Source organism: Lissotriton helveticus, chromosome 10, assembly GCF_964261635.1.
Source record: "Lissotriton helveticus chromosome 10, aLisHel1.1, whole genome shotgun sequence".
Lineage (NCBI taxonomy): Eukaryota > Metazoa > Chordata > Amphibia > Caudata > Salamandridae > Lissotriton > Lissotriton helveticus.
The window spans coordinates 506,149,084-506,164,739 of NC_136071.1; the positions used below are offsets into that span (position 1 = coordinate 506,149,084).

General features: G+C 42.5%; 1 protein-coding gene across 2 annotated transcripts in view; it reads left to right on the forward strand.

Moving 5' to 3' along the window:
* LOC144784313 (ankyrin repeat and fibronectin type-III domain-containing protein 1-like) overlaps positions 1–15,656 on the forward strand; it is a 2,450,348-nt gene that overhangs the window by 2,007,500 nt on the left and 427,192 nt on the right. For both annotated transcript variants that reach the window (XM_078663012.1, XM_078663013.1), the window contains one exon: positions 2,400–2,601. In XM_078663012.1, the coding sequence (XP_078519138.1) occupies positions 2,400–2,601 (202 nt within the window). The remainder of the gene's footprint in view (positions 1–2,399; positions 2,602–15,656) is intronic.

Below are 15,656 nucleotides of genomic sequence, written 5' to 3' on the forward strand. Positions count from 1 at the left end.
TCCAAATACCTTCGAAATCCACCAATGTTCTGCATTGACTTGATCTTGTAAATTCTAAATTTGACTCAATTATTATTCAAAACATATATTGATTCTTGGTGTTAGCTTAGCTTTGTCTTTCTTTGCTATGTAATGTTAATGGCATTTATAAGTGCACTCGATTGCCCGAAGGCGCCTTGGCACTAGCTTTGGCACTGCCAAGAAGAACTAAGAAGGGTGGAAACCCAGGTTTTCAAAGCCTTCCTAAACAACAGGAGATTAGGCATGGCTCTAATTGGCAGGGGAAGAGAGTTCCAAGCCTTTGCTGCTCCAAGTACAAAACCTCTTCCACCACAAGAAGATCTTTGAATCCTGGGGACTACTGTACGTCTCGCTGTTGCGGACCGTAGTGTTCTACTTGGGATGTACCAGCTGAAACAATTTTAATAAAACAAGGACCACTGTTGTGCAATGCTTTATAGGTGGTGCATAGAGCCTTGAAAGTAATTCCCTGTCTTACTCGCAGTCAGTGTAACTTCCAGCTCGATTTAGACACTGACTGATGTTTTAGGATCTTCTTTGGGATTTCACTCTTGACATATGGCTTTCTAAATAATAAATAGAGGCAGTTGTAGCACAGCACAAAATGACTGCAAAGACACTTCCACTTGTCATACCAATTATGTACTTAAATGAAGAAAATTGAATTAAATATTTATTAGCACAACTTAAATATTGTTGTAATTCACCTAGAATCTAGTTGAGCCAGCGCACAGCTCATTCTGATGAGGGACACTTTCTGTATGATGTGTTAGTGAAATGAGAAGTGTTAGTCAAAATACTCATTATGCTATCAGCATGCTGCTTCTCAACATCAATAACACAGTATGCACTTGGTGTGGGATTTAACTTAAAAGATTTAAAGAAAATTTGAAAAACTAAAACAATTTATAATGGTTTGGAAAACATGTGCAAGCGCTGAACAAGTAATTTAGTGGACAGAATGAAAGAAACCCTAAATGAAATGCCTATTGTTGTAGGCAGAAAGCAAAGGGGAGAAATGATCAACCTTTTAAAATCAGAACAACCAAATATGTGAGAGCGGAAGCAGTATTCTTCCATTAAATGTCTACTGATATGTAACATATGCAATATTTCTTGAACCTCTTCATTGACTTCAAGCTCTTCTAAAAGGTCATCAACGATTTGGCTTGTGTGGTTCATTCCTACATGGAGCCTTCAACAGAGCTTTTCAGTCGTATTCAGTTAGTTACTCAGGCCACAGAGAAGACCAACATTAGTGGAGATTTGTATAATTCAGTCAATGGGTTCATTTATGTCACCATTCAGATAGTGTAAAAGTTGATGGAGGTAGGAGCAAGTTGTATGACTTACAGGCAGTTGAGGGAAAGGCGATGCCTACACTTATGTTTTATGCACTGGGGGTGGGGGGCAAATAGGCACTCAGATCTCATGATATCCTCTAACAGTTTGAGTTCGTTAATGCATGAATGTATTTACTCTGGATTGCCAAAGAAGGGAAGCTGAGTCTGTGTTGCTCTATCGAGTTGGGAAACATTATCAAATGGCCCCACATGGGTAGAGTGTGTTGCTGTGAAATTACACGTGCTCTAACTTTTTTAAGACTTTGAAAAAATGCAGTATATCCTGGCATGTCAAACATTTTTGTAATTTATATATAAGAGCTTGTCTTCAATCACTAAGGTATGTTCATTGATTTATGTTTGTGATATGAATTAACTAACTTCTTCCATTCACTTATAATAGGTAAGTTAAGTACAAATGTCAACCTAGCTGGTAGCAGGGGTAATCGGATGACTGCATGGCGGTGTGGCTAAATTGAATGCAAGGTGGAGGTGGGGGGAAAGGACAGGCAAAGGTTATCAACAACCATGGGCCTTTATGCCAGTGATTTCAAGTCGAATTCGTTGCATGTTCAGTGCAGATGGATTTTAAAGGACATCTCCTGGTGCTATATGCATTCTCCTATGATGAGCTAGCATATAATAAAGGTATCCACACTTAGACATCACTGTAAAAGTAGTAATTTGCCTATGATTGTTTCCCCGAGGGGAACAGATTTTTAAGTCCAATTTCGCTTTTTGTCTGTACATGTCACAAGTAATCCTTCAGGGCTTAGTTCCATGTAGAATAATTATTAAATAACATGTATACATAAATTCAAAAGAAAAGCGAGTTGTGCTGTGTTCCAGAGATGCTGAATTGTGTTTGTCGCCCAACAACCACGAAAGGGATTCACGACCATGCTCAGTAGGCTCTTGAAAATGTAAGCAGCAATCTTGATGCTTAGGGAAGATCCACATTCTGATGTGGTTAGATTAACTGATGAGTACATAAAATGATTTTTGTTCCTACTTTTTTCTCTCTCTCTCATCCAGGTCTTCCCCACCCAAGATGACGCAGCAAATGAGGGATCTCCAGCTAGCACAGGCTAGAAAGCCTTCCGGTCCTTCCTCCCCAAATGCTGCCAAGCGGCTATATCGAAACCTGTCTGGGAAGTTCAGAGTGAACTACACGTCTTTTGATGAGGGCAGTCTGGTGACGAGAAGTGAGAAGGAGAAGATTCGCAAGTCATGTCTGGTAGGTTTATCGTAGTTACACAGGTGAGCATGTGATTTTGATTCAAACAAGAAAAAGAAAAACTGATGAAAAGTTTACCAGAGCCACTAAAACCATGAGGTAATCACATCAAGTGAGCCTTTGCTGGGCACGCAATGAGTAAAGGGTTCCAGGAGTGTGGGTTGCTCAGAGGAAAATAATGGTGATTTTTCATATTTATTTCAATGAGACCATAACATTCACTAGAAAGATGTCTGCACTGCTGATTCTCAAACTCTGGCATGATCAGGTCTTGTGGATGGAGTGATTCTCAAACTCTGGCATGATCAGGTCTTGTGGATGGAGTGATTACTGGTTGTTTGGAGGTTTGCTCATGTTCCTCCATGGAAGTTACCAGCTTCAGTGCCCTCACTGATTCAAGATTTGAATACTGTACCTGAAGACATTTTCAGGAACTGAAGGAGCTGTTTTCCAGTCTGAAGATGTCTGACGCTCTTGTACATCAGAATATCGCGGTCAGAAATACAATCTGATTTACTGTCTCTTTGAGTATAGGTTTTCATCAGTAAGTGTCAGGTCAGCAGATAACACAAGCCACTAACATTCTAGAACAATTCAGCAGGGGTGATGCTAAGTTTCCCAATCTCCCCTGAGCAGGCCCACAGAGGGATGAGATTATAACTCCCCTGCGAGACCGCCCACAGGGGAAAGGGAACAGGGATAAAACAATAAACCCTCGTGGGATGCATGGGAAGGCCTCTCTTGTTCGCACTTCTTGCTACAAGTACACCTGGCAGCAGGAGATACTGGGAGAGAGAGAAAGAGAGAGAGTGTGTTGAACATGCAAAACAACCTGTGCGCAAACAGTGTACATTATATGTATTTGCCCATTTACGCCCTCACACATATTCCACTCCCTCTGGCCTTGAAGGGGTAGGATATCAAATGAAATGTTACTCTCTGGAATAAACTCAAGAAACCTTCCAAGAATAAGGAAAGCGAACTCCTGGGGACAATCGCAAAAAATAACTAAAGGAAACAGCTAAAGCGCCTAATAGGCACACAAATGTTTCAGCAGACTTACTCTCCGATGCCTCTTTTCACTCCACAGTGATGGGAGCCTGTACGTGCCATGAGCGCCTTGGATAGAACACAGCCTCCCCTAAATGGTGGGAAGGAAAAGGTTAACCACGCAGCTTTCCGTGCTTGTTAACATGAAGCCAAGTCAGGGTTGCAGAATCTCACACTCCGTGCAGGTAGAAACAAAACAAAAACAAGCGTTTGCAATGCAATAGGTTCGCATTTACGTGAGTTTAAGCTATTGGCATTGTAAATGACAATGCTTTTTATTTATGCTTTAAAAAGCAAACCATAAATAAAAGGCTTTGTCATTTACCATGCCAATAGCTCAAACTCAGGTAAATGCGAGACCTATTGCATTGTAAATGCTTGTTTTTAAAGAAATAGAAATGTGTGTAATATTTCTATAACAATATATTTCTTGGAAATCGAGTTTTGCTGAATCTGAAAGTGCGGTTGGTTGGGGCTGTTGTTCAGGGATGTTCCCAGTGAGTGAGCTGTGGCCTGGTCGGTATTTCCTGTTTTTCACCTTTCTGTTGTGGTGGGGGGAGGTGTTGTCATGGCACACGCCAAGCTCAAGTATGTTATTGAGGTGGCCCGACCTCTCCTCTCTTTCTTTATATGTAGTTCGCCCGCCCTGTGGCAGGGTCCTCCCCGGGTTTCATTGTGCACGCCTTGCATTTGGCAATTTTTCCTGCCACGCTCGCTCCTGACCCTCTGTGTGCTCTTGTGCAAACACAGTTGCACTTTGTTTTATTCAACTTACAAGGGTCGCTGGTGCTTGATGCATATGTCACTCCTTTCAACATTTCTGAGAGTAGCGAGCACCCGAGGCCAGCTGGGGGTGGGGATGTTTGTGGGGTGGTGCGGGGGGCGAGCGACTGAGAAAAGAGCAGGCGGAAGGCCAGGAAGGGGGGTGGAGGACGGTGGACAGTTCAGTGCCCATCGACCCTCAAAGGGGACGAGGGGCGGAGGGTGGCTCCGATTGGAACTTTGTGCCTGGCAGGGGGTTACTCTAGCGGTCAGTCAGACCATGCCCTGGTAAAGGGGGGAGGGGTGGACTGGCTGTACTGCCCTCATTGACGGCCCTTCTCTTGCTCACGAGGACCCAAGACCCTCTGCACCCACTGAGACCCCTCAGGCCACTGCCAGAGCTCCCTCTCAGACCCCCAGGCTCCACCCACCACGCGGTGCAAGGAAGGCTCAGACCAGGTTGTGTGGTCGTTCACAACGCGTAGACATGTGGAGGTTCGTCGGCATGAAATTTTACCACCCCGACTCAAATCTGCCTAACAAAAGGAATATTCCTGTGACTGCAACAAGGAAAGCAGAAGCCAGCCGTTCCTTTAATTGCTGCAGACGGACACCCCATTGATCGGGTGTCAACCCGACTTTTAGAAACAAGCTCATGGCATTGCGCAAAGACAACTGCATGTTTATAATTGCATCGCGCTTTCACTTTAAATGAAAGCGCAAGGAAAAAATAAATACGTGCTAACTTTGCCAAAGCCGAATGAGTACAAAAAAGTGCGTAGTGGCCAATTAGGAGACACTGTCTCCCGCCGCCAGTAAAAGATGTAATCCCGGTGGGTGGGGCCAAAGGCGGACAGGGTGGTAACCAAGCGGGACTAAAAACCCTCCTGGACAATCATAACATCCGGTTTTGCATAATTGGTGGCGCAAAATGACGCGCACCAATGCAAAACACGGGTGGAGCAGAAAGCGATCTTCTGGAATCGTATCGATTCCAAGAAGCCCTCGCAGGGCGAGAGCAGCCCATGCGCTGCTCACGACAGGCGAGACCTAAAGAGAAAACTAAACAATGTTGGCTCGCACGCAGCTTTCCATGCTTGCGAGCTTCGGTCAAAGCGATGGCAAGCGCTTCCCTTCGGAACGTTCAGGGGTGGAAGAACAGGTTAACTGGACAATGTCTGCCTTCCGTCCTCACCTCAAACGTCAATTACCGCTACAGCGGGAAGCCGGCACTTAGAAAGGCAAGTAGGAGCAATGGCTCCCAAAGAGTGCGCACTGAACACTGCGTCTTCAAAGTACCCAGAACGTGAAAAGACGACAGGAATGTGTGCAATCAGGAATCCTCTAGCACCTCTCCCGCGCTGCCGTAGTGGCTCTGAGAGCAGGAAATGAGCTATACAAGCTTCGCTCGTCCTGTGTCAAGGTTGGTTGACAAGCACCGGCCCACTCTGAAGGAGTGGATTAAATACTCTGAGCTCCCCCACAGATGGTGATCTGGATCTACAGGAAAGGCGTCTTGTGGGATTTGTAGGCTACCTCTCTTATAGGATTAATTAGGCCATCATTCCACACTCATACTCCATGCAAGTAGTGTGTGTTGTGAAGGGAAGTGAAGCATTCCCTACTAGTGATGACAATGAGAGTAAGACCTCTCTGGCAATATTTTTGTGAACTATATTTAGGACATGATATTTCTGTCAGACGATATCCTGACAACAATATTCTGGTACCATTAAGGCTGACTAAAGGTGGAAGAGGATTCCCACAGCTTGTGGGAAATTTGCTGAGGCTATTGTATCTTCCAAGCTTTCTCCTCCATGAAAGCATCTTTAAAAACATGCTGTGACTGCTTCTGAGGTTAATGAGTGCATTGCTGGATGGGAGATCAAATTATCTTAGAGTATTACCCACTTTATTGTACAGAAAGCTGTGGACAATTACTGTAGGCTTTGTCAGGCAATGCCATAGATGTTTCATGGTGTCAACAATTGAGTCTTTTGTGACCTTTCCTTCCTGGCACACACATAGAATCACGAGAACTATGTAGTTCAACATTAAAAGAAATTGGACCTGGCAATTGAAGGATCTAATTCTGAATTATGTCTGTGAGTAGGGCGTTCTCAATAATGCTCTGTTAAGAAGGGTTTATAATGTTTGGATAATGTTTAACTTACAAACATATCATCTGCTATTGCAAGTTTTCAAGTGCTGCACTTTTTCCATAGTTTCATTCAATCTTATTGAAGGAAAAACCCCCCTAGATTGCTGGGGACCAAGTCTCGGGATGAAGAAGGGCAGACAAAATGCATACAGCAGAAAGGTATGCATACTTTGAAAATCAAATTAGATAAGTAAGGAACCATTAGTAACTGTAGGAGGAGAAGTGAACTAAACAATGCTCATGCTTTCTGCCTGTAGCAATGGAAGGTTAGATCTAAAGTTATCTAGGGAACCAAGGTTGTTCAGTGCCACTCTGCTGGTTATACCAGTGGACACTCACTCATGCCATTAAGAACTGTGGCAGAAGTAGATGTGTATGTATCAAAAAGGCACACCTTGAAACCAAGGCCAAAGGGATGGAGAACCCAGTAACTTTCAAGTTAAAATCAATGCACCCTTTGGAGAAACCCTATATATTGTTAATATCCACAATGTATGCAACCAAATTCATACTACACACAGACATTACTCCACTCAGGATGTTTAAGGCACTTATGTACAAATTTAATAAATGTTTGAAAAAAGCACAAATTAACAAAACACACAAAAATACACAATATTCAATTTAAAGCAATTGATCAAAAGACAGTTTAAAAACACAATAAATCCTAATAAGAATTCATTCACATTAAAAAAGGAGAATGTGTCAATTCATCTGTATTTGTCATACAATTGTTAATTTGGTAAAATAGACAGCACCATGCACGGACATCAGTTCCCTGTCTAATTCTGACTGCTGGCTTTGGACCAAATTTAACACAAAAACTTAGGGCGTCAACGTGTTTCAGTGGGACACTCACAGTTAGGCCACCTTCTTCAGGACTCAACATTTATTTCTCCTTTGTAAATAATTCAGTGACCATTCATTTATAGCACCGGTGCAACAGCACTCGTGTTGAAACCGCTCCCAATAGATACCGATGATACTTCTAAAAAGACCTTTGATAATATATTTCATACGGGTCAGTGGTTTATTTTCCCCAAATTAAAATGTTTTCCATATATCACATGCCCTGGGAAAATACTTGTTTTGCTCCCTGATATGTTATAATATGGGTTGTCACAACTTCTCGGTAACTAATTTATATCCAACAAATCTAAGGGCCGGAACACATCTCGGCGACTTAGCGATATGTGCAACAGCAGATCACCGTATACCCCGTCTAATATGCACCAGGATCACGTATCCGTAGCTCTTGATTCTAACGGATATTGCTACTCCCGAAGCTTGCTCATGGATGCGGTTTATGAATTCACAAACCGCATCCATGAGCACCAAAAGGCACACAGAAGTTATATTTACATGTGACAAACATTTATGAGTTCTTTTTTTTTTTTTTTTTTTTTTTATTATTATTTATTTGGTGATTCACAATTGCAGATACAGACAAATAGAAAAAAAAAAAAACCAATGAGAAAACCAAAAAAGATATTCAGTAAGTATAACAAGCAGTCAAATTGAGCAGATAAATTAGCTTAAATAAAACAGGAATACTAAGGACATAGCAGAATGAGAAACATCGACATGTGTAATGAAAACAAAAAGAAGAAAAAAACTATAAAAAATTTCTACTGATTGCACTCATTTATCCACAATCTCTATTGTCATTTTTCCAATTTTCAATTGGTTTCCAGATCTCAATACCACGTTCTCTCGACTTTGTTCCTTTACAGGCAAAAATCGCCTTCTCTTGATTATATATACCTAATAGCCGAGAGAGCCAAATCTGAAAGTTAGGGGGATCGGCATCCTTCCAACGGGCTGTTAATGTTATTCTATACACTGCTGTGCCCAGGAAGAGGGATACTTCTTCCGCCTTAGTATGCCTCAGAGTGTTATCGTATCCCAAAATATACAGGGTGGAAGATTCGGCTACCGGATGCCCGAACACTTCCTGCCAAAACCCAGCAATCATTGTTCTCAGTACTAGTAGTTTATCACATTCATACAGCATATGTAATAAATTTGCCGTTGTTTTACCACATCTTGGACACTCCGGAGTAGGCCTTTTCCCCCAAGAGTAAAGTTTAGCAGCAGTAAAATATAAATCATAGATAGTTTTATAGAGTTGGGCTTTCAAGTTAGAAGACATTAACAGCTGTGTCGATAGGATCAAAGACATGTCAATATTCACATTAGGGTTATTTAATTTCCTCGACCAACCCACTTCAGTAAATTCTAAATCATCTTGTTGGTTTTCAATAAAAATTTCGTAAATAGTACCAATCCTAGTTGTGGGTCTAGACATACAATCAATTAAGGGGATATTATCCAGAGGAATATCAGCAACTTTTAGATTTAAAATTGTATTGATTTGTATAACTTTAAATACACTATTATTTGGGATGGCAAATTTGGATTGAAGTTGTAAAAATCTATCGCCATAAGTGGGAAGTAAAAAATCTCCTATTGTTAATACTCCTAATGTTTCCCAGCGTCTAGAAATAGCGTCATATATTTGTGGTGGTAATATTGATGAATGCCATAGTGAAATATATCTATTGTATTTAGGAATTTTCATATACCTCGTAATTTTCCTCCACGTTACCCAGGCGCTTGATATAACCTTAAACTTTACTTTCTTGAAGTATGAAGGTTCGACCTGTTTTAATAACAAACCATTAGCCCTGTCTCCTATGGACAATTCGAATATTGAAGGTATGTAGTTAGCCCCTACTTCATTTTCCAGCGGTTTAACATGAAGTAGTGACCTCATCTGTTGAAGAAGAGCAGCCCATAAGTAAAATCCCAAATCAGGAATTGCTAGTCCGCCTCTAGTAATGGGTAAAGAGAGCTTCCGGGTAGATCTCCTTATCTTCCCGTATCCCCACACAAATTTACTCATATGGGATTCCAAGCCCTTTAAAATGTTGTCATCTCATCCACTAGTAGAGGAATCGCACGGAACAGGTATAGGACCCGGGGTAAAATATTCATTTTGAGGAAATTACCTCTCCCAATGATTGAGAGATGTAATCCGTCAATCCTTTTAAGATCTTTCTTTACTTTTTGAAGCAACGGTTCATAATTAATTTTAACAATCTCGTCTATTTTGGCAGATATTCGAACTCCCAGATATACAGCGGATTCTACCCTTCTAGGATCAATAAAGTAGACATTATTGGTACAGATGACCATTGTTTTATCCCTGTTTAGGGAGTATCCCGATATCTGACCGAAGGTTTGAGTAATCTGTTCTATTTCCGTTATAGCCTCAGTGAGTTGTGATGTTATTACTGCCACATCATCGGCGTATGCTAATATTTTTGTATGGTAGGGGCCCAATGTAACTGGTTTAATTGCCTCAGCCTTTAGCAATTTTAAAATGAGGGGATTTATGTAGAGGGCAAAAAGGATCGGAGAACATGGGCATCCCTGCCTAGTCCCTCGGAGTATATCAAAAACCCCAGATTCCTGTCCCATTACCAAAACTCTATTCTTCGGTGAGAAATACATTGCCTTGATAGATTTCATGAAACAGGGTCCAACGTTAATTTGTTCTAGTATTGCCCACAAGAATGCCCATGAAACCCTATCAAAGGCCTTCTCGGCATCCAGGAGGACCATCGACATCTGGCCCCCCGTAGCATTTACGGCATCGAACAGTGCAATAGCACGTTGGGTATGATCCGTAGTACCCTTGCCAGGAATAAAGCCATGTTGCCAAGGGGAGACCAGATGTTCGATGATCCCCCTGAGCCGATTAGCCAAGATCTTAGAATAAAGTTTCGAATCAGAATTTATAAGGGAGATAGGTCGATACAAGGAGGGCAACTGAGGGGGCTTGTCTTTCTTTGCGAAAATTACAATATTGGTTTCAAGCCAGGACCTAGGAGGAATTCCACTAACTTGAATCCCAATAAATAAATCCAAAAGTAGAGGCGTTACGATATTACCCATAATTTTATAAAACTCCAGTGGTATTTTATCGGGCCCTGCGCTTTTCCTGAAGCTAGCTCTGCAAGGGCGATTTCCACTTCTGTTTGAGTTATGTCTCTTTCTAGATCCAGCCTAGTAGCATTGTCAATTCCTGATCCATCTTCGTGCTCGGTTGCCCATTTGGATAATATTTCTTTAATTACGTTGGGATTTACAGAATCCTCATTCTTATACAATTTCCCGTAGTAATTTAGAAAAACTTCTAGAATAGTTTCAGGTGTTGTATATTCTTGGCCTTCTGACTCGATACCCTTAATTGAGTTAAGAGATTGACTTTGGCGAGTTCGAAGTGCCAACTGCTTACCCACCCTATCTCCCATTTCATAGATCTTAGTTCGGTGGGACTGATATAGCTCAGCCGTCCTTTGGGTAAGTTTACTATTTATCTCTGCTTTTAGTATCGCCATATCTCTTAAAACTGAGCCACCGTCCCTTTCTTGTGCAATTAGCCTAGTGTGTTTCTCCTCTAGTTCAGCTAGTTTTTGTAGCTGTAGTTCATTGAGCCTTGCCTCCTCTTTCCTCTGTCTGGCCACATAGCTGATTGTCTCCCCACGGATTGCGGCCTTAAAGCAGTCCCAGACCATATTTCTAGATGTGCTGTATCGATTATAGTAAAAAAAAACCTGCGCCCAATTTTTCATATATTCTACATATTCATTATTTACAAGCAGTTTTTTGTCAAAGGACCAACTTGAGCGGGGTTTGGACATGTTGTTTATGTACAGAGTGAGCGATAAGAGATTATGGTCCGAAATAGTTTTTGGTAATTTACTGATTTGTGCAGGACTAGCCTGATTACTTGACATCATAATATAGTCGATGCGAACATATTTATTATGTGGGTGCGAAAAATATGTGTACCCTGGGTCTTGACCCTGCTTTAAGTCCCATAGGTCAACCAGACCTAAACTTTCCTTTAATTGGGAGACAGCACTATAAACTTTCGGCTTGCGACCAACATATTTAAATCGCACTTGATTCTGTACTACTCTAGCTCTGGGCAAAGAAATATTAAAGTCCCCACAGAAAATCAATACCTGAGGCCAGGATGCAAGTTCTATCTCTAGATCTTTAAAAATTGATGGATCGTCTTGATTAGGGGCGTAGATGGAGCATATTGTGATTCCGCTCTTAAGCTCCGCGATCACCCATCTGCCTAGAGGATCGGCCAGTTTACGCGTAGCCTCCCCTAAAAAAGATCTCGCTAATATGGCGACCCCTCTTGTCCTTATTGTTTGGCTAGTACATACCAGTAGATTAAACCCCGGGACCTTCAGTATTTCCCGTTCTGCCCATGGAATGTGGGTCTCCTGGAGGCATATTATATCGAAGGCATTTATCCTTAATAGCCCCCACATTTGATCCCTTTTTCTCCTATCATTGAGCCCTGCCACATTCCAAGAACAGAGTTTTATCCTCGCCATATTATTGTGTAATTATATTTTGAACCAAATCTGCTAAAGAACGAATAAAAAACAAAGAAGACCTTAGCACCCTTAACATTAATATCACAATTTATGTTCCTAAAAGCGCATCTGCAACTGCAATCACCATATTTCTCAGCTTTCTCCCCCCTCCCCCCCTCTCTGCCCCACCCCCTTACCCCCCCCTCCTACCACCCTTTGAGGCAACCTGGGTTTAGACTCACCCAGTTGTTGGTGGCTGTGTGGTCCGTACGCCTAAGCTTGCCCCTGGCCTGATACTTTTTCATCATAAAAAATGTCGACCATATAACAAATAATAATAGTTTGTCAGCACTATCGTTTTGTTTATACTATAATGTTCTTTGCCAAATATTCAAATCATATTCGATACATATAGTATTCATATTATTTTTTTAAATGAAGTTTACAGATATTATCAAATAGTCGTATCATATCCAGTCCATACTAGATTTCCTCTTCCATTTATTTGCCATCGCTTTGTTTCGCTCTCTCTGCGACGTCTTAAAGGTAGGCCTCCGCCTGGATTTCGCTTATGAAACTCCTCGTTGAGCCTTTGTACATTACTTTTAGACGCGCCGGATTTTGCAGAAAGACCGTTGCTCCCAGCTTTTCAAAGGGGGCGAAAAGTTGTCGCATTCGCCATCGTCTTTGTACAGTTGCATGTGCGAAATCCAGTCTTGCAAAAAACTTGAAGCCCTTGTATTCTCTTTTTGCCGTGGGTCTCGCCAAGTCATATATAGTGTCACGTACTAGAAAGTTTCCAAAATTGACTAAAAATGCTCTAGGGTATTGGGGTGATTTATCTGAACGTTTTGGTAGTGACAGAGGGAAACGGTGTGCTCGGCAGACTTCTCTGTCCATTTCCCAGGAATTGAGTTCCGGGAAGGATGATTTTAGAAGGTTAGTCATGAAGCTTCTTGGGTCACTTCCTTCTGAGCCCTCAGGGATCCCAAGAAATCGAAGATTATTTCTTCTTGCTTGATTTTCTTGGTCTTCAACCTTTGTCATTAAATCCTTAATTATTCCTTCATGCTCATTTGCCTGTAGTTGTAGCTTACCAACGTCTGATTCCAGGTTTTCCGCCCGGACTTCTACAGAACACATTCTGTCAGAGATCTCCAAACATGTACTGCCCACTTTATTGATAGCACCTTCCAGTTTTTGAATAGCAACATGATTCCTTTGGCTATCTTTTTTAACGTCTTGATGGAAATTTTTTATTGATTTGAGAACTTCGCTTAGTGAGGGCTCTCTGTGCTTTATCTGCTCGTCTTCATCCGGGATGTCAGAAGTATTCTTATTTCTTTCAGATTCAAAATTTGCTTTTCGGTGGGGGCTTTTGCGTGACAGTTTAGTTCTCCCTATGATATGTTCTGGGTTGCTCCCAGGATCTGTGGTTTCGTCGTGGATTATTTTTGAGTGTCTCTTATGTCTACTTCTTTTTTTCCCCAGTTTTTTTATTGGTGTGCTGTCGTGTATGAGGGCATTTTTTATTCCAATACCTGTCGAAGCGGATATCTTCGTGAGATGTTCCTCCAGTCTGGCATCCTCGCTCGGATCACTCTCTTCGCTGGATTCGCTGGAAATTGATACTCCAGTCTCATGGATCTCTGACTCAGATTCATCCGAGACTTCTGCTGAAGCTTGCCCTACCATTGCTGGGCTTATATTCGAGACCGAGTCCATGTTGGGACCCATCCTGCTTTCTTCCCTCAAATTGGCCCGCTCTAGATGCGCTGCTGGGGGTGCTGCTTGAGCTGCAGCAGCGGTGGCCATATTTTCCACGCCTTGTTGATCCATTGTGGTTAGTACTATTTCGTTGGAAGAGCAAGTCTGTGGTCTATCTTTGATTGCTGGGCTAAATATGTTTGAGATTCTTGGTTGGGAATCTATCGAATTTCCGGTAGTTTTAGCAGCAGCTTTTAGGTTCTTGATTGTTTGTAATCTTTTGGCTTTTTTTTATAGAAGTAGGCAAGATGGCGTCGGTGTGAGAGGTCGCTGCAGTGCTTGTTCCAGGGGCCTGAGAATGTCTTCGACAATATCGCCGACCTACATCTCATCATTTATGCATGTCAGCAGACGTTGATTTCAGTGAAGTAATACAGATAATACGGGCTCTTACAGACGGCTATACTCCCTTTAAGCCTGGATAGCCTGGATAGTCTGGGCAATGACATGACAAATTGGTTGGCTCGGATGAGCTAGGAGCTGGGAGCCCTACAACCACCACAAACTGCCAGACTACTATTGCCGGGGAGAAAGGGATCACAAAAAAAAGTCTGTAAAAAGATTCTAAAAGATTCTAAAAGATTGTAAAAGTCAAGCGGCAGCAGCATTGGGGGTGCAAGCTGGTATCTGATGTCTGATGTCGGATTCCTGGCAGTAGACCCTGAATACAAGTTTTCTCTACGGACACGGACACGGAGAGACGGAGACTGAGATGGAGAGACACGGAGATTCGCGCTGTTCCATGCTGTTCTTTAGAGTGTTGCAAAGGGGTGGCGGTACTTGGATCGTGCAATACCAGGCTGAAATACGGACTTTGTGTGTTGGATCTTTTTTCACGGTTTCACGGTTAAGGTTACGGTTACGGCTATTGTGGCTGAGGTGGAGTTTGAAGGATACAAATCTACGAGGCTAGCATTTGAAGTTCCCAGCTCCCAGTTTCCAGCTACCAGCCATGCTACACGCTACACTACAACCGTGAGTATCTCATATACCCTGCCCCTAAAAACTGCTAAAAACTCTAAAGCTCTCTGGACTGATAGAAGGGGGAGAAGTCTGCTCGTTTTGTTTGTAGTGTTTCATTTGTACACCCCCAGTAATGGCGCCGACAAGGGGGTAGGATAAAGGCAAGCGGTAAAAATATCACGCGATGCGATGTGAGCGGTGCAAAGAAAAATATAAAAGACACAAAGACACAAAGACACTCAAGACTGCCTGCCTTTTCATCTGGGTCAGCGCTTTCTCGCTCCACGCTTAACTCCATCCACCCGTCTTCTCTTGTCATCTGCGAACTCGGCGGACGTGCATTAGAAGGCAACAGACCACGCGTCGTCAAGGGAAACGGCGCTGACGGCACAGACGCGACGGAGTCAAAAAGGGAAAAAAAAAACTGAACTGCTTTCCGCTTCGAGAGTCAAAGTAAACCTGAATATTGCAATACTTAATACTGAACAAATCACAAATCACTAAATAAAAAAAACATATATGGGCTATATGGGCCATCTGGCAGCAACTCACAAAGTTTATCTAGTCTGCTCAAATACACACTCGAGAAAGAATACATTTATAAGCGGCAAGACTTTTGAAAGAAAAAGAGCGGATACTGGGGCCTCGAGGTCGCACAGAGCTACTAGAGGAGCAAGAGGAGCCAGAGGGACTGGAGCCGGGGCCGGGGGTGGAACCAGAGCCAACACTGCCAGTGCAGTATCGGTAGCAATAATCACAGCGATCAAATTCAATATAGAGACCCTGATCCTGACCCTGACCCTGACCCCACAACCGAATACTGTCATGGATAAAGACATTCTAGATGCATCAGACTCTCTAGGATCGCAACACATAGCACACAACCAAAACCAAACTCAGACTCAGACTCAGATAAAGACTGATACAAAAGCAAAGGCCCAGGCTCA